This window comes from Marmota flaviventris, chromosome 16, assembly GCF_047511675.1.
Source record: "Marmota flaviventris isolate mMarFla1 chromosome 16, mMarFla1.hap1, whole genome shotgun sequence".
In the NCBI taxonomy this organism is placed as follows: domain Eukaryota; kingdom Metazoa; phylum Chordata; class Mammalia; order Rodentia; family Sciuridae; genus Marmota; species Marmota flaviventris.
This window is the reverse complement of record NC_092513.1, coordinates 66,906,609-66,924,510: the sequence shown is the minus strand read 5'-3', so window position 1 is coordinate 66,924,510 and position 17,902 is coordinate 66,906,609. Positions and strand designations below refer to the sequence as shown.

Below are 17,902 nucleotides of genomic sequence, written 5' to 3'. Positions count from 1 at the left end.
TGATGGCAGAGCCCAGCAGGCAGCCAGAGCAGCAGTTGGCAGCATTTGGGGCAGCAGGAACTGCAGAGGCCTGTTTGGGACTCACTGGAGGGTGAGTGGGTCTTATGTGGGGCTCTGATAGTACCTGAGTTGAGGACAGAGATGGTCACCTCTCTGCTGCTGCCCGCCTGCAGCCCCTCCCTTGGCCTCAGCATCAAGAGAGGGACCCCTGGGGAACAGAACCCAATGGTTCTCCTTGCTGGCCCACACGCCGTGGCTGGCATCCTTGATTAGCTGCAGGCCCAGCCTCAGGCCTCTTCCTGTCGGCCTACTCCAGCTCCTGGAGGACAGGAAGACCAGGGTCCTCCTCCAGCACAGCCCTTGAGGCCACCTCAGGTCACCCTGGCACAGGCGGGCATCCGGGGCCTACCCTCCTTACTCTCAGTGAGTGGGCATGAAAACCATCCATCCAGGAAGGAGCTCGGCCCACGCCTTTACACTGCACTGAAAGAGGGGATGGCCGTGAGGCCTGCCTGGGACACAGAAATGCACCGGTGACGATCGTGACAGATGACTTACTATTCAATTATGCAATGGCTGCGGATGTAGATTAAATCAAGCGGCAATGTGCTCCGGCAGCTCCCCTGACCTCTCCAGGCAGGACGGCTGCTGGCTGTCATAAACACACTGCTGCACGTGAAGCCCTGCAGAATTTTACACCAGAACCCCTGGGGCCCTCGGCTGGAAAGGCTTTCTGAGCCCGCTAAGCCGAGTGGGCGAGGGAGGTGGGGTGGGCTGCGAGCCCACTGGCTCCTGACAGGCAGGCTTGTCCCCTTGGTCATCTGCTGCAGCCTAGGCAGGGCCAGCAGGGCAGGGCTCCCTCTGGATTGTTTACCAACAGGCAGAGTCCAGCTTGCACCTGGCCTGGGAGCTGGGAGAGCTGCGGTTGTAAACAGTCCCCCAGCCCCTGGTTCTAGGGCGTCTGGGCGAAGACAAAGTGAGCCCTCCAGGGCACAACAAGCCACGGGAAACGTCCCACGGAATCACTGTCCATGTCAAAACCTAATGCGCATTCAAAGACGTTTTAGTCCTTTACCTCCCTCTTTAAAAGATGCTGATTCCCACAGGAAATCCTGACACCTGCCAGGAGGGACCCAGGGAGCTGAGGCCAAGTGAAGTGAACCAGGCCCAGGAAGACAGACCCGCTTCCACGCCCACGGGGCCTGAACCCGCAAGAGCAGGGCCAAGGCAGAGCTGGGTTGCGGGGTGGGGGTGGGTGGCAAGGGGCCAGGGCCAGGTGCAGGGACGGCTCTGTTGACCTCCCGCAGGGCCTGCTGACCAGGTGAAGAGCAGGTGTACTCCCAGGTCGGTGAAAGGGATTTTAAATGCTCACAACACAGAGAAATAGCAGGCATTTGAGGAAATCAATGTGCTGAGGACCCCGAGTTGGTCATTCCACGTGTCTACAGAAACCCAAACAGCACAGTGCACCATGAATACGCAACTAGTGTCTGTCCATTAAAATACAGCAAAGAACCGAGGTATGAAGTGGCACAAGGTGGTGATTGTGAACAGTAGCAGCCTCAGAATCACTCATGCCCTGAATTCACCCTCAGAATTTCTGATTTAGTAAGTCCAAGGTTGAACCTGGCAGCCTGACCCCTGGTGGTCCCCAGATGATCCTCAGGTTTATTCCAACCCAGACTGAGTGACACACGGAGGGGTGGGGGACGTGAAGGCGTGGTCCCATGGGCAGCTCTGTCTTCTCTGTGTGGAGCTGATTAGAAGCCCTGGGACTGGGCTGTGGTGGGTGGGCAGCCTCCTGGGGTGAGAGGTGTCTAGTCCTTGTCTTGGTGCACAGAACATGGTGCCCCACAGAGCTGTAGCCACCACACGTGGAGCCCCTACATGCAGTAGGCACTGGCGCTGTGGTGTGGCTTCAGCACTGGGTCCCACTGGGGTGGTGCAATGCCAAGGTATTCTGTTGGAGTCACATCTCTGCAGACCCCTTTTTTTGGAAAATATATTGAGGACATTTCTCTTTGGAACCTTGTTGGGGTCCAGTCAAGCTCAGACCCCAGACCGGAGCTTTTGGGCAATGGAATCTTGTTCCTATTATTTTTGGTGAGAAATCAGTTTTTAAAACACTTCCATAGGAATTTATTGAAGTCACACCCAGGAGTCTAAAATCAGAGGCAAAGGGAGCGTGTTTCTGCAGTGTCACTAGTTTTTCATGCAGTGTGCCTTGTGACATGTTGACAACTGGTCCTAACAAAGAGCACGAGGCAGGGAGCAAACATGCTATGGTTCACTGTAAGGGACAAACTTTGTCTCCAGCATCCCTTAGAGGTGAGAAGGCAAAGGAGGAAGTGGACTGGTGTGGGCTATCGCGAATGTCACCAAGCCTAATGTGAGGGCTTATTCCCTGCTAGACTGGCTTCGGGAAGATTGTTCTCCAAAATCACGATAGCAATTTAAAGCGCTCCCAGGTCATCTGGGAAAGGGAGCATGTGGATGTGTGGGTTCCCACCGCCTGGAGGGCAATGGGCTTAACAACAGGCTGGGGGTCAGGAACCAGGCAGGACAGCACAGGGGATCTGGAAGTGCCAGCACACATGGCCTCTCCCTGGGCTTGTTCTGGCCCTGTGCGGGAACGTCTAAAAACTCCCCAGTTAGGTGGCCAAGTAAGAAGGCACCCGTCCTCAGGAGTCATCTGAACATCATGTGAGAAGCAAATGAATAGCAAAGGAGACCAGCCAAGTGCAGTGACCATTTATGTTAAAGGGGTTTTGCTTTGAGATTTAAAAAGAAAATCACCTAATAGAAAAGCATAAAACCAAAGCAGCATTCACACATGCACACACATGCACACACAATGCACACATGCACACACGCACATGCATGCACACATGCACATACACACACACACATTCGCCCACAATGCACACACACACAAAAATGCACACAGACATACACATGCACACAATGCACACACGCACCCACATGCACACACAATGCACACACATGCACACATGCACATGAGCACACACTATACACAATGCACACACATACACACACATGCACACACAATGCACACACATGCACACACACATACACACGCACACAATGCACACACATGCACACATAATGCATACACATGCACACATGAATATGAGCACACACATGCACACTCATGGTGTGCTAGCCCTGTGCTACCCTTTCTTTCCTAGGAAAAGCTAAATTTGACTCTTCTAGACGACATGCCTGGTACTTGCTCTAGGAGTGGGGGGCACAAGCCTGGCTGGTGCTCCAAAGCTTCCTGAAAGACACAGGACCCATGGGATTACTTGTGATGGCTCAAGATGCAAAGAAAACCAACCTCTCTAAGTCTCTGTTATGAAGGTGTCAAAGGGGGCTGGGGATGTGGCTCGGTGGTGAAGTCTTTGCGTGGACCCTCAAGCCCCAGCACTGCAATACAAACAAACAAAAAGTCCCAAGACAACAATGACAAACTGAGGTGAAAAGGTTGAGCAGAGCAGGGATCAGCAGCCTGACGGCCTTCCCCATCCATCCCGCCATTCAGCACCTGCTCCCGAGCCTGGCTCTGCTCCAGGCCCTGTGCTGGGTCCAAGGGAAAGACAAAGAATTCTTCATGGCACATTCATTGCTCAGGGATGCCAGTATATTAGCTTTATAAAATGCAAATGTCAGGTCCTAAGCCCACCTGATTGCAGGAATTTTGGATGCCCTGTTCCAATCATTCCTAAGATGGATGGGATTATTAAATGATAAGGAAGAAAAATATTATTGGTAAGCAAAGCAAAGCAAAAAGCAAAAAGAAAAAACAAACAAAAACCACATGATCCCCCCAAAACAACAACAAAACACCAAAACCAAAAACTAACTGCTGTTAGATATTAGATTTAGACCATCTGGTTCACAGTAGGACCTCAGAGAAAAGGAACGGAGTAAAAGTACCCTTATGTAAGCACCTCTTCTTCAGGCCCAGTGAGGACAGACTGGCCCAGGGGTGGTTTGGTGGCTCCACTCTGGCTCCATGGAGACTTCTGGGATTGGGGACACTCACCCCTGCAGCCGTGCTGCCCGAGGCTTGCCCTCCTGTGCTGCCTTTGGTTTTCTGCATGGACTGCCCTGTGCACCCATTACATGCAGTCAGTGCCCAAAGAGTGCACGGGCACCACCAGGCTCGTGGTCCTCAGGATCCTGCCATATTCTGGGCTACAACAGAGGTCCAGACAAGCAGAGCCTTGCCCTCCTAGAGCCTTGGCCACTGGGGGACACCAGAAATGAGTAACAGAGCAACACGGGCGAGCACTACAGGCTGTGATCATGAACACGCAGGCCCTGCCCAGGAAGCCCACTTTGGAAGGTGGCTGGGGCAGGCCTCATGGGGGAGGGAAGAGGGGGAGGAAGGGTCCTGTCTGCATGGTCGGGGAGGGAGAGGGCAGGACATGGCCAGGTCCTGCAAAGCCACGTTGGGATCAGGAGCCTGTGTTTTATTCTGGTTTAGTGGAAATCCAAAGAAATATCTTCTCCATGATTTCATCCTCAACTTTATAGGAACAGCTGCTGTGTGTCATCTCCACGGATGGGGTGAGAACAGAAGCTGCAGCGGGACCCCCATCTGGAGGGTCTTCTGGGTCTAGTTGAGAGCCAGTGGCTGCTGGCAGCAACTATGACAGTGGGGGCCGTGCGTGCAGACAGCACTTGGAGGTGAAGACAAAGGATTTGCTGATGTGACGGACAAGGGGCCCAGGGAAGCCAGGGTTATATCAAGTATCTGGCTCTGGTGATTGGGTGGACAGGGCTCATGTTAACCTTGATGGGGTCATTGGTGGGCAGAATGTTAACACCTTAAGAGAGCAAGCAGCCTCATCATCAAATCCACAGAGACCCATGAGTCTTCCTCAGGGATTAGTTGCTACTTTAATGGATGCTGCACTTGAGAAGAATTCTCCCTGGCACCAGGAGATGGACTTCGCCATTTCTCCATTGAGATAAATGAAAGAAGCAACAAAGCCAGCAAACACTAGTCTTTTGGTATCCTCGAAACCCAAACATTCTGGAGAGCAAAAGCCAAGATTTATAAGCAGCAGGAAGTACATTGGGCCCTTCAAAAATAAAATAAATTCAGCTGCGGATTTTGGCTGTGTGACCCTGTTCCTTTCAGACTGAAGCCCAGATTGCCAAAGTAAGAAATCTTTCCTTGTAGACTGAACTTGGAGGCTTCACCCACCACCCTCTTCCTCCTGGGATCCCTGTGGATGGAAGATGCTAAGAGAATGGACCTTAATATGTAAATCAACCAAGAAGGGAAACAACCTGACAATCACGTTTAGCATTTTCAAAGCCTGGAATGAGATTCTTAGAGAATTTATATTATTATCTTTAAATAACAGGGTTCATGATGTGTAAGGCTTAGAAACTTATACAAATTTCAGATGGCACAGAGCTCCCACTAGTCTAAACACGAAAAGGAAGTGTCCTGGAGAAAGAAGCATGATTTTAGAACTGGTGCCCATGATCACACTTCCCCAGCTGTCAGACCCTGACCGTCAGACACAAGCTCTTTTCATGAGAACCTCCGCCGTCTGTTCACGTTTATCTGTCACGAGTGGCGAGAAGGGGTTCTCTGGGAGAGAAACACAAACACACTGTCCAACATAAGTGTCTAGAGTTCTGAGAGGACCCTGGCTTTGAAATTGCTCCCCCTCAAGCTGGAGAAGGGCGTGGAAGGGAGGAAGAAGCAACTTATGAGCAGGCACCCAGGCATCGCATGGATTTTATGTTTACTTTGTACTCACGACTGCTATGTGATGCATCACTACTAATTCCTTGGGGTTTTTGTTTTGTTTTTTGGTGCAGGGGATTTATCCCTAGGCCTCATGCATGCTAAGCACCTGCTCACCTCTGAGCTGCGCCTCTGACCTATTAACTCAGTCTAGGAAGAGTGTGGACAGACTTCCCAACCACACAGCGTTCGCTTCCATCTCTGACTTCAAAGTCCACCCAGTTGTCAGTAGTTATCCTCTATCTCCATCCACAATAAGAGGATAATCGAAAAAAAGTCTCACCTTATAAATAATAATGATGTAAATGTCATGAGCTTATAAAACTTGAGTTAATTAATGGGTTTCCATTCACAACACATGGGACAAATTTTGGTAATGATTATTTTAAGCAGAATCTTTTCAAAACTCTAAATATCATAAAATAAAATTAGGATATGAATTAGAATATGAAAGCAGATACTCAAAATTTAAATTGCCTGTCTTAAAACTGTGAGGTGAACAAGAAGAAAAATAATGTCCACAGTTTTATTTGTTTTCAGGGCTGTAGCCTCGAATGCAAAACGCTGTTAGCAGCAGCTCAGCTGACACTGTTTCCTGCACCCTGTGCCCTTCTTGCCTTTGAAGGGGGAACAGGACATGCAGTGTGAAGGCACATCTCCACCTGCAGGGCGCTGGGGTGACAGCTGCATTCTGGTTGGCCTCCTTTGAGGCACAGAGGTGGCCATTCTCAACATTAGTAAGTTCAGCTTTACAAGTTCAACTTAAAACATTTGGTAGTTGTATCTTGTGTCAAATGTCCAAATCAAATATATTTGAGTGACTTTTAAATTCGTAAATCTCATCTTTCCGTTACTAAATGAATGACTTTTGACATTGATGCCACCTGAACCTGCAGAACCGAGGCAGTCATCAGGTGCGCCTGCTGGAGCAGGTCAGGGGACAGCACGAGAGGCGGCTGACAGGCCCCCGCACACCTCCTGGTCTGGGAGCGACCCCCGAGCCCTGGGTACTAGCTGAGCACTTACAGTTCACTCTTTATCTCTACCTTATCTGTTTTTCAGTTCTCATGCTTCTCTAAAAGTATCTTTTCCCCCTCCAGAATGTTTTAAAATAACTTGACCAACAGACGCGTCAACATAACTGTCTTGGAGGGTGAGGGGCACAGTGGAAGTCTCCCCTCAAGGAGGAGTGAATCTTTTCTTCCAGAAACTACCCGTGTTACTGCTTCTCCAGATACCAAGATCTCCAGACCCAGCGGCTCATAACATGTGGACCCAGTGCAGCTTCACGAGGTTACCATCTGCCTTAGCATCAGATGACAGCTGGGGCTCTCGAGCTGGCCTTACACATTGAGCTCCTCCTCAGGAAGGGTGAGCACTCATGTCCCCACCTGTCTCCATGTGGCTCAGCTATGGAAGAGAGGTGTGTCCAGCGGGCCACCCAGGTGGCTTTGTGGAGGGACTGTTAGGGCTTTGCCAATGCTCTGTCAGTCACTGGGCTCTGCACAGGGAGCTATCACAGTGCCACGACTATCAAGGAGCAAGGCCCTGGGGCCCAGGAGGGAAGACACACATAGTCAGATTTACCAGTTCTTCATTTTCAAACTCCAGGTTATATTGTGCTGCTTCTTCTGTCACTGGTTTCTGAACGATGTTTCTGCAGACGAGCCAGATAGTCAGGCTGGCGATGAACATCCCGATGTCAGGCACAAACACGCGGATCCCGTTGCCAGCATCGGCTCCCTTCAAGCTAGGGAGGGAAGAAAGGGAGGAAGTTTAGTCGTTTCCTTATTTGTATGGTTGACCATCTTACAGTACGTCCCAGTGCTCTCAATGATTTAAGATAAAATATGCTGTTTCTGCCTAGAAGGTATCAGAAGGCTTTTCATTGATCTCAGGGTCTTATGCAAATCTAAGGTTCAGGGGTAGTCCAGCATTTTACAGGAGTTTCAAAAATATTATGGAGAACTCTAAGCAATGGTCACTTCTAAAACATGCTAATGAATACATTTTAGTAAATAAACCAGATGTCTGGTTCAAATGCAGCTGTCTGAAATCTAGCTCAGGCAGTTAAAAACTGAAGATATATTGGCAGCTAGAAGGTATTTTATTATAAATGTAGGTGAAAGGTAGACGAGAAAGCAGAGGAAATGTCAAAGCTCTTTTCAGGTCTGGGACCTCTTCATTATTTTGCATACTGTGTTGATCTTTCTCCCATTCAGTTCCACAGAAATGGATCCACCAAGTTTCTTCTCTGATGTTAGGAGGAGAAATGCTGAACCGGGAATCGGAAGACTGGGGTTGTGGCTAGTGGACACTGAGTGTCTGTCTGCCTTCCTTGTGCCGTCCAGTGAAATGAGACACCAGCTCATGCCTTTATAGAGAGGTGAATGCCTACGTATGCAAAGCGAATATGGAAAGTCACAGCAAAATATGACACGCATTTCCACTGACACCAAGGCGTTGAGAAGAGCAGTATCATTGACCTTCAGATCACCTTCAGACTTGGCATCTGCTGTTATGAGACCTGGAAACAAATGTGGAGCAGCAGGCTGCACCAGCCAGAGGGCAAGGAGGGGCCTCCGCTGGACAGGGAGGAGGGCTCCAAGGGAAGGAAATCCAGACGCTGCCTGTGACCCGAGGCTGCCTGTGACCCTAGGCATGTCCTGGCACAGGGGCCCAACAGGCACCACCTCCACCCAACTGTGCTGGCGAGCGTAGGTCATCAGAACTCACAGCCACGGCTCACGACAGGCCAGCCAGCTCCCTGCAGCTGTGCTCCTCCATCACCCACAGAGCTGCCACTGTCCTGAGCGACTGGCACACAGCACTGACAGGCCTGCAGTGCTAGCAACACAGTGCTCACTGCTAAACGTGAAGAGTGGTTGCTGACATTTCCTCTGTTCACCCACGAAATAGGAAATAAATCCTGGCAAGGAAAAGCCAGTGAAGTAGCTAGTGATATGAGAGGAAGTCCCGCAGCCTTGGTCTGCAGAGTGAGCTCACAGCAGGGAAGACACGGGCCGAGCTGAGGTCTGTGCCAGTGACGGAGCTTCTGGGGGTGAGAGGAGCGCAACCTCCCAGGGGCTTAAGTCTCTGGAGAAGTGTTTACCAGAGGTAAGACTTGTCCAGGGACAGGAAGGAAGAGCCAGGGACATTCATCAGGTTGGGCGTATACATACGCAGTGGGCGGGGCTTGGTCTCAGGACCCATCCTCCGACACCTGGGTCCCTCTCACAGGTTCCGTGTGACCTGTGCGCATCCTCCTGTGTGCCGTATGTTATCTCCAGACTGCTTATGTCACCTGATCCAGTGTCAACGTCACACGCACCCCTGCCGTCCTGTGTCGTCAGGGCATGACACCATGACAACAAGACTTGCACATGCTCAGTACATTCGCAGCTGTTTCCCAGGAGTTTACTGTCTGCGAGTGGTGGATCTGCAGATGCAAAACCTAGATAGCAGCTGACAGTGCATATTCCTATTCACCCTGTGACTGTGCACAGCATCCTTTTATATTGTGTGTGTTTTACACTGTGATGACCCTCATCGAGAATACCATTATCATCGTTCACATCTTGGTAAAGAATGATGATACTTTTTGGAACATGAGCCCTTCCTGTGTATCCAGAGCTTTGCACACACTATTGAATCAGCCACTGCCACACTCAGCTGGGTGGAGTTGTCCCCCCTCCGTATCTGAAGCATCCCAGGCTCTAAGAGTCCCACAGACAGAGGACACAACTGTCCTGCCTGCAGGCTAGTGAGGCCTTCTCCTCTAGGCCAGCTGCTCCCCCCACCTCCAGGCTGCCCACGTGCCTGTGCTCAGAGGGAACAAAACCAAGTGCATCCTTGTTGTTTTGGAAGGGGTTTCACTGGTGTTTCCCCAGCATTTTTGCACCCTGGGGGGTCGTCACGCACCACTGTGCTCAGGGTCAGAGTCCTCACCCCACAGACTGCTTCCCCTATAGTGCAGGACACAACAGTCCAGATCTAACTCAACCAAGGGCTTTCTGGTCTAGCGTCTCCTAGGAATCAATCTTCAGGACAGTCCAGCTGGCTGCTTGAATAAAAGAGGGGCTGCACAGTCTCGCAAAGCTCCACTTCTACAGATGGCTCCAAGCGCTTCATAAATAAACACCATGTATCAGATTTTTTAAAAATAGCAAATTCCTTTCATTTGAGACAAGAGTAAGAGGATCCAATTCAGAAAGCTTCATCCAAACTGAATTCATAATAATGAAATCTGATGATAGATTTTGTCACAGGAAGAACGCAGACGTTCATTGTGCACCTTTAAAGTCAGCCTAAGGTGATCACGCAGAGCAAATGAATTGCAGTCATTAAAATGAGATGGAAGGGGGGGGTCAAGGAAAGAGACTAGAGAACACAGGCCAGGCTCTGGCTGACCCTATGGGGCTGAAGTGAGAGGCCCCTGGTGCTGCTCCCCTGGATTTTTGGCATAGACTTTCATACCTTTCATGGAAAACAAGTTGACCAGACTTCGCAAAAGGCACCTGCCAAGCCAAGGTTGGTAGGAGGTTCTGAGAGAAAGGTACCAGGGCTCCAGCTGTGGCCTCGGCAGCTTCCTGCACCACAGCTCAGCTGCAGACGCCTAGCCTGGCCTTCCCCGCCTGCCGGCTGCATTGAGCTCCCGATTTATAGGCAGTGGCTTTGAATAACTGTCTCTGCTTTGTGCTTCTTGATCCCCAAAGAGACATTTCACAGCGCACGAATGTTAAGGAGTAAATGAAGTTAGTTGCAAAAGCAACCATTCCACTCGCTGTGCCAGAGTTCAGCTCCCAGGTCCAGGGCTGGCTCGGATTCCCATTTGGAATGGAGTCTGTTAGCTGTGGAGGTGCAAAACTATGAACTGGGCTTGCTGAGTTCATCAAGCAGGGCGTCAGTAACGCTGCCTCGCAGAAGACTGTAACAAAAGCAATGCACACTACACAGGTCATAATCTAAGTGATGTGTCATCCAGAGGCCATCAAAAAAGTTTCCTTCTCTGTTGTTTAGACCATGATTTAATAAAGCACCTTCTTCAGATTTTAGTCCTCAGAAGTGCTGAGCATTAAAACAAAACCAAAAAAATCTTTGGTCAAATAGGTGTTAGAAACTCACAGTGCATGTGATCATACAAAAAGGCTTGAGCAATTCAGTTGGATTTATTTACACTTCTGTTTCCCAAACTTATTTGACCAATACGTTCGTGTAAAGGACAGGTCATCTGCTGAATCCACTGGCCTCTCCTTTCTACACCTTCTCCATGCCCTGGTACTGATTTTGTGACCATGACAAAATTCACCAAGGGACAGCCATGATGGCCCTCTTTGCTCTGAACTCCTCTCAGAAATATTCTCTTCTTGCTTATCAAAAACAACGAGACAAAGGCAGCAGCCCAACACTTCTCTGCCTGGATGAGTTCAATTGTTTGAGGTTCTGCCTGTGAGAACGTGCAGCACGTGCCTTCCCGAGCCCAGCTTGTCTCACTCAAAGTAGTGTTCTTCAATTCCATCCATGGGGTCACACATGTTAGGATTTCCATCTTTTCCAAGACTGAATAGTATTCCATTGTGCCTGGACACACTGTCACCTTCTCTTCCCTCCACTGAGGGACTGGGTTGATTCCCTGTCCTGGTGGGCTGAACAGAGCCACAGGGCGTGGCCTTTTCCTTGCTTACTTTATCCGAGTCTACAGAGGATATTTCACTCATTTCTCCCTCAACTAGCCCAATTCCTGTAGATCTTTGTTCGAAATCCCCAAATATTTTATGCATAGCAAAGGAGCCGACTCCATTATAACCTTCAGGAAAGCGGAGCTCATTCTGGAGCGGCTTCCTCCCAAATGAAAGACGGCATTGGCCACACCGCTCCACTGTGCCAGCAGGCTCAGGGGAGGTGGGGTCACAAGGACAACACTACCAACAGTCAGACATCTCCCCCTTCCTCCACCCTGGCCATCAACACATACCGGATGGTGCCTCTTGCTTGCATTGAAAAGCTTGAGAAAAATGAACTTCAATTAATTTTGCTGAAAAGAAAATAAGCTCCCCAGTGAGTAGCTGCAGGAGAGGGCTACAAGTACGCTCTTCATAAATGCTGAGTCTGAAGACAGCAGGGAGTTTTCTGGGTCACGACTAGAAGGTAACAAAGAAATCAGCATGGACTTTGGACTAGAAGACCCCCGATTGGAGCCCCATGGTTCAGTCTTTGCTTCTGGCCTTGACCTCTGAGGAAGCAGTTTTTCCTTGTGCAGGCTCTCAGCCTGGCCCCTGCTCTCTTGCACAAGGCTCACAGGCAGCGCTGTGTCCCTCTAGTGCCACATGCCACACTCACGATTCAGACCTTCCTTGCTACTTGGTGAGCTGGTGTTGCCAGCCTTCTCTGCTGTAGGCAACGTTTCCTGGTTGTATTTGCATCTTGTAGAGACTTGTAGAGACGTGTCCTATTCCCTGTCAAACCGCCTCCTACCACCCTTCAGAGACAACTGCTGTCTGCTCTAATTACCATGCGATAGCCGCCCAGTGGTGATCAGGTAAGGCCACCATTATTGACTGTGTTGTGTTGCAAGGGGACACTTCCCCTTGCCTCCAATTAATCAATTACTTATCTAATCACAATCAACGTGGATCCCTGATTCCCTGTTTTGTTGGGTTGTGTTTCGAACTCATTGCTGTTTATTCTGATGCTCGAGTTGCCCTCTAATAACGAGAGCCCCTTGAGGCGACTCCCGTCACCACTGAGCACACCCGACTCCTTCAGCAAATTTTCAGGCCTTTCTCAGATCCCAGCCCTTGTCCTCTCTGGGCCCTGTTTCTCAAAGAATCCCTGCTTTCTCTGAGCCGAGTGAGGTGCTTGGGGCTGGCACTGAGGTCCAGGCACCCGCAGTGGGCACTGCTACCAGGCCACCACTGTCTGCAGGCCTTATGGCTATAGACAAGGGGACGCACAGATGCAAATGCACATTTACAGCTGTTCCCACGTCTTTCTGTGTCTGTGTGTTTTAAAGACCTCAGGTGTTCATTCTGACACTTCAGCTTCAGTTTCATGCCTCCGCCTTTCTCACCTCTGCCTTCCATGTTTATGAGTCTCTGTTCTAGTAATGAGAACCCTGGCTTCTGTGATCTTTCACATATTTAGTGATATCAGTTATCTGTTTAATGCAGCAAATTTCCAAACCACCACAGCTACCTCATCCACCATCCTTGCCCACCTGCAGGAGCCACTCTCACACCCAGAACCCTTCAGTGATACCTCCCTGCAGCACCACCCCAGCAACCAGCTTCTGTGGGGCCAGGCACACTGCATGCACATTTGATGGGAAAAGAAGAAAAGAGAAAGTGGAAAGACAGGAGAGAAGGGAAGGGTCTTTATGAATTCCTGCAAGAGGAAGCCTGAACAGAGAAGATGGGAGAGATGAGAACACATGCAGGGAGCTCAGGTGTGCACAGGAGCTATCATCCATGATGTACGAGGCTCCCCAAGTCCTGTCAGCTCTCCCTCACTGCCCAGCTCGGTGACTTGTTTACTGAGTGCAGAACCACTGAGCAGAATGTTCAAAGAGAAGGAGAACAGCAGCAGATTAATCTGCACCATTCAACAGAAATAGGAGGGTTGTGATGAGATTAGATGGAGACATTTTTGGTTTTGATGATGAAATTATTTTAAGGCTTTGGACCAAAGATTTGATCCTCTAAAGTATAAAATGTGACAATAACATCTTTGCAGATTTGAAGATTTATTTGCACTTTTTTTTTTTTTTTTTTTTTGGAGATGGCAGTTAAAGATATACAGAATGGTCATCTGTGTTTTAGAGGAAACTTCTAGGCTCTGGGTGGGTGCTGTATGATCCTGGTCCAGTCTAGTTCTGAGCTAGAAGTGGGCAGAGTCTCCTGTGAGGGACGTCAGAGCAGTGAGCAGCAGGGCTGTCTCAGGTCTCTGCAGGTCTCGGCACAGCAGGACGCAGGGACGAACAACCCAGAGGTGTGGGCAGGCTCCTTCCTCCTCAGTTCCTCCACTGCATGCCAGCCCTGCCCTGAGACCTGGCCTGGGGTGACAACTTGCCCACTGCCCCACAGAAGTGGTAGCCATCCGGAGGAAGAGCTTCCTAAGGTCCCATCTCAACTGCTGGGTGGCCAGGGAGTCTCCCTCATCCCCAGAGGCCTTCACTCCCAGCACTGCCCACAGGGGGCAGCCCAGTCCTGGATTACATTCTTAGCCACTCTGATCCCCCTGAGCCACTTGGAGTCCCACGAAGCTCTTAATGTGAATCTTGAACTGGCTGCAAACACTCGTGAAGGACTGCAGAAGTGGGCAGTGAACTCTCTGCTGAACTACAGCCCACATTGTGGACGTGGGAGATTTACTCCATTTTGGCGGAGGACACAGTGTCCAAGAGGAGGTGGCCTGCTTGATCCAAAGCATGAGGATTAGGAATCTAACCCACAGCACATGTTTCTGAGGCGGAGCAGCTTCAATGTGCCCATGAGGCTCAGTCTACAAATATCCTGAAACAACAGCATCATCACCTTTGTGAGGAAGGGTATGTCTCAGGAGGCTTCAACAGGAATAGACTTCATTTGCCTTCTTTCTTACAGCGCCCTCTGCTGGGCATTACCCTCCCAGCCCATGAATTGGTCATGACCGACTCAAATAAATTGAGTGTGCCCCAATCAGCATTTCATTTTTTTCTGAAATTTAGTAGAAAAAAAAGTGGAAAAAAATGTCAGTGTGTAGCAGGTGATAAGAGAAATATTTTTTTTGAAATTTTATGACTAAGTTTGTGCTGTACTGGATCATGACGTAAAAGACATTTCTTAGTGCAGTCACAGTAAAATAAACCATTCTCTAGCAAAACTCTTCTGTTTTAAGCAGGTAGGGAATTTGTGTAAGGCCAAGATGCAGATACTACAAATCCTGTGCCTGACCTCCTGGAGCCAAGTGTACCTCCAGGTCTGCACATCCCCCATGTCGGGATGGCACACCCTACACACCTGACGTAACACCAGGAGGCAGCTCACGGGCAGTGGCCCTATCACACACACCCCTGGATGTTGCACACTGGCCGGCGTGGCCTCCTCCTGCTGCAGGGTGACTCAGGTCAGGTCGGGTTTGCCATGGACACCAAGGCTAAACGTTGGGTTTTCAGAGCATTTCCATCCGGAGGCAGCAGAGGAGGGCTCTCAGTGCCTGCACTGAGTCCCTTACATCAATCAACAGGTGATAAGCCGTAAGGAAAGATCACAAGGCTTCCAGAAATAAAATGTTAATTAAATGAGTGAAAAGAATCACCAAATTTTTAACTGTCTAAAGATGAAAAAGGTTGCACGCATTCCCTGCTGGAGAGATTGCAAGGGACACAGCATCTCTGGGCCTTGTCATGGAATACAACATGGAAAAACTAAAGATGGAACCACCTCGGGACCCCGCAACCTCACATGGGGTGCACGTCCAAAGGAAGCGGAATTGGATGTCAGGAGGTGTCTGCACTCCACCTTCTTACAGCACCTCCCACAGTGGCCGAGCCAGGACATCAGCCCAGCTCTCACCATGGTGGAGAATGAAGGGAACTTGGTGGGCACACACCATGGAACTGCGTGCCGGCATCAAGAAGAAAGAAATCCGATAGGATTTCTTTGGCAGAAGCATTGTGGGTGAGCCTGAAGGACACTATTAAGTGACATGGACCAGTGTAGAAAGACAGACGCTGTGTGACCTCACGCCTGTGGAATCCCAATGCCCATCTCCTGGGGGCGAGCAGGACAGTAGCTGCAGGGGTAGGGCTGCTGGTGGCATCAGGATTCAGGCAGACAGGAACACTCTGCTGCTCCGTTCACCGTGCAGTGGCCACAGCTCAGCACTGAGCAGGGTGACCACAGCCACAGAACTCTAGGTTATCAAAATAGGTAGAGAGAGGGTGTTTTGATACAAAGAAGTAACGAATGTTTGCAGTATGGATCACCTGAGTTGATCACTCCATAACCCAAACAGGAATCAACATATCACAGCTGATTTGTGTAATTATGTGTCAAAAAGGAAAGGGACTGGGGAGCAGCGCAGGGGTACAGAGCTTGCCTGATATGTACAAGGCCCTGTGTTCAATCCCCAGCACTACAAAAACTAAAAATGAAAAAAAAAACATAAATAAGTAAAAGGTGCACTCTATATTAAGCAAATCCAAGAAACAAAAAATATAAAATTGTGAAGCATAAATTATAGTGTGAGGGTTCACACCACAAATCAAAGTGCTGAAAATATCATTAAATGTACTTTCTCATGCAGGTGAAATGTGGTTTGGGTTTAAGGGTGTCCTCAGCAAGCATTTAGAGGAAAGCAAGACTGATTGACTGGCAGATGGGCTGGAAGTGGAACAGCCTCTGAAGAGACCTCTGGAGTGAAAGGGGCAAATGTGTGACGTCCACTCTGAGACCTGTGCGCAAATGCTCACGGCAACTCCTTCACAGTCACCCAACAGAGGGCAGCCCACCATCCACCACTGACCACAGGTGACTGTCAAGGACATGATGTGATACTGCTGCAATCCAAGGGAATTAAGCATGGCCGCATGTGGCTCCGTGGACACCTCTAAATGGCCCTGCTGTGTGAAAGAGGCCAGGCACAGAGGGGCACTGAAGCCACAGTTCCATCACGGGCAATCTGAAAACGCCAAAGCCACAGTGGTGGCTGTTAGTGGTGGGGAGGAAGGAGACTTGGGGGTGAAAAACATTCTGTATGTCCTGATTGTGGTGGTGGTCACGTGACCATGTATTTGTCCAACCTGAACTCGGTGGCCCTTTAGTAGATGTAAATTCAACCAGACAGAGAAAGAGAGAGAGAGAGGAGAGGAGAGGAGAGGAGGAGAGGGGCGGGGGGAGGAGGGAGAGGAAAAAGAGGAGGAGAGAAAAGAGGGAGGCGGGAGAAGACAGACACTGAGACACCGAGGTGAGGTGGGACGTCTCTGAGCTAAGGCAGCACAAGATGGATAAGATAAAGACACAGCCAGGCACAGTGCCATCCCACCGGCTCGGGAGGTTGGAGGATTGCAAATGCAAAGCCAGGCTCAAGAACTTAGCAACTTAGCAAGACCCTGTCTCTAGATAAATATAAAAAGGCTGGGGATGTGGCTCAGTGGTGAAGAACTCCTGGGTTCAATCCCTGGCATCAAAACAAAATTTAAAAATAATAATAAAAAAATAAAGTCACAGGAGCAGCCAGGAGGAAGAGAGAGAGAAGCCCCAAATCTGAAATATAAGTGGAGAAGAAACAGCAACCCCAACCTAACAAGTGTCGGATACCAAATGGAACATTGTGAACCAGCTGCATCTGCAGCTACATAACTGCTGAAAGTAACGGGACGCGGGGCCCATGGCAGGATGGCTTCACGACCTCTCTGCACGCAGAAATCCTGCCCATGGGTCCCCTCCCGCCTTCGCTGAGCATTTCAACAGAAGCTGCTTTGCTGGCTGCGTCTCCCCGGGGATTTCCCTACCAGAAAATTTTATGGCAAGGATAAAATTAACAATGCGAGGTCCACAGGAAACTGTTTCTTTTTGCAAATCTTTTTGCTTGAAATTCTGGGAAATTATGTTTTAATAGTTCAAGACCTATTATGAAATCTCTGATTTATGGGATTAGGGCTAGGTCACTGAGAGCCTTTCTCCTAAACAAAGATTCGTTAATTTCATAAGTAAAAAAATCAAGATCCCCAGCGTGAGTCGGGGCTCCTGTGATCTGTGCTGGCACCTGTGCAGAGTGTGGGTTTCCATTCTATTTGCAGGACACAGGCCCTGCCCCAGCCTGGCCAGACGCAGGGATGCTCAGGCTGTCAGCCAGGCCCCTCCTGTCCTTACTCCCGTCACTGTCCCTGCAGTGTCCTCCCTTGGCTCATCTAACACTAGCTCTCTAGGTTCACTGAGATGACCGTAGCTCCTGCAGCCTCCTGCATCAGGTCCCCTGTTCAGTCCAGACCTTGGGCCTCTGGGCGTGGCTCCTGACAGCTCACACACACACGCGTGCACATGGACATGGGCGTGTCTGAGAACAGGGGGGCAGTTCAGATGAGACGGTAGCTCATGCTTCCTCCCTTCTCAAGCCAGTCTCAATGCTGGC

General features: G+C 49.8%; 1 protein-coding gene across 3 annotated transcripts in view; it reads right to left on the bottom strand.

Moving 5' to 3' along the window:
- The window catches only part of Piezo2 (piezo type mechanosensitive ion channel component 2), a 347,771-nt gene that overhangs the window by 145,525 nt on the left and 184,344 nt on the right, over window positions 1-17,902 (bottom strand). For all 3 annotated transcript variants that reach the window (XM_034637375.2, XM_071602748.1, XM_034637377.2), the window contains exon 5: window positions 7,379-7,541. In XM_034637375.2, coding sequence (XP_034493266.2) covers window positions 7,379-7,541 — 163 coding nt within the window. The remainder of the gene's footprint in view (window positions 1-7,378; window positions 7,542-17,902) is intronic.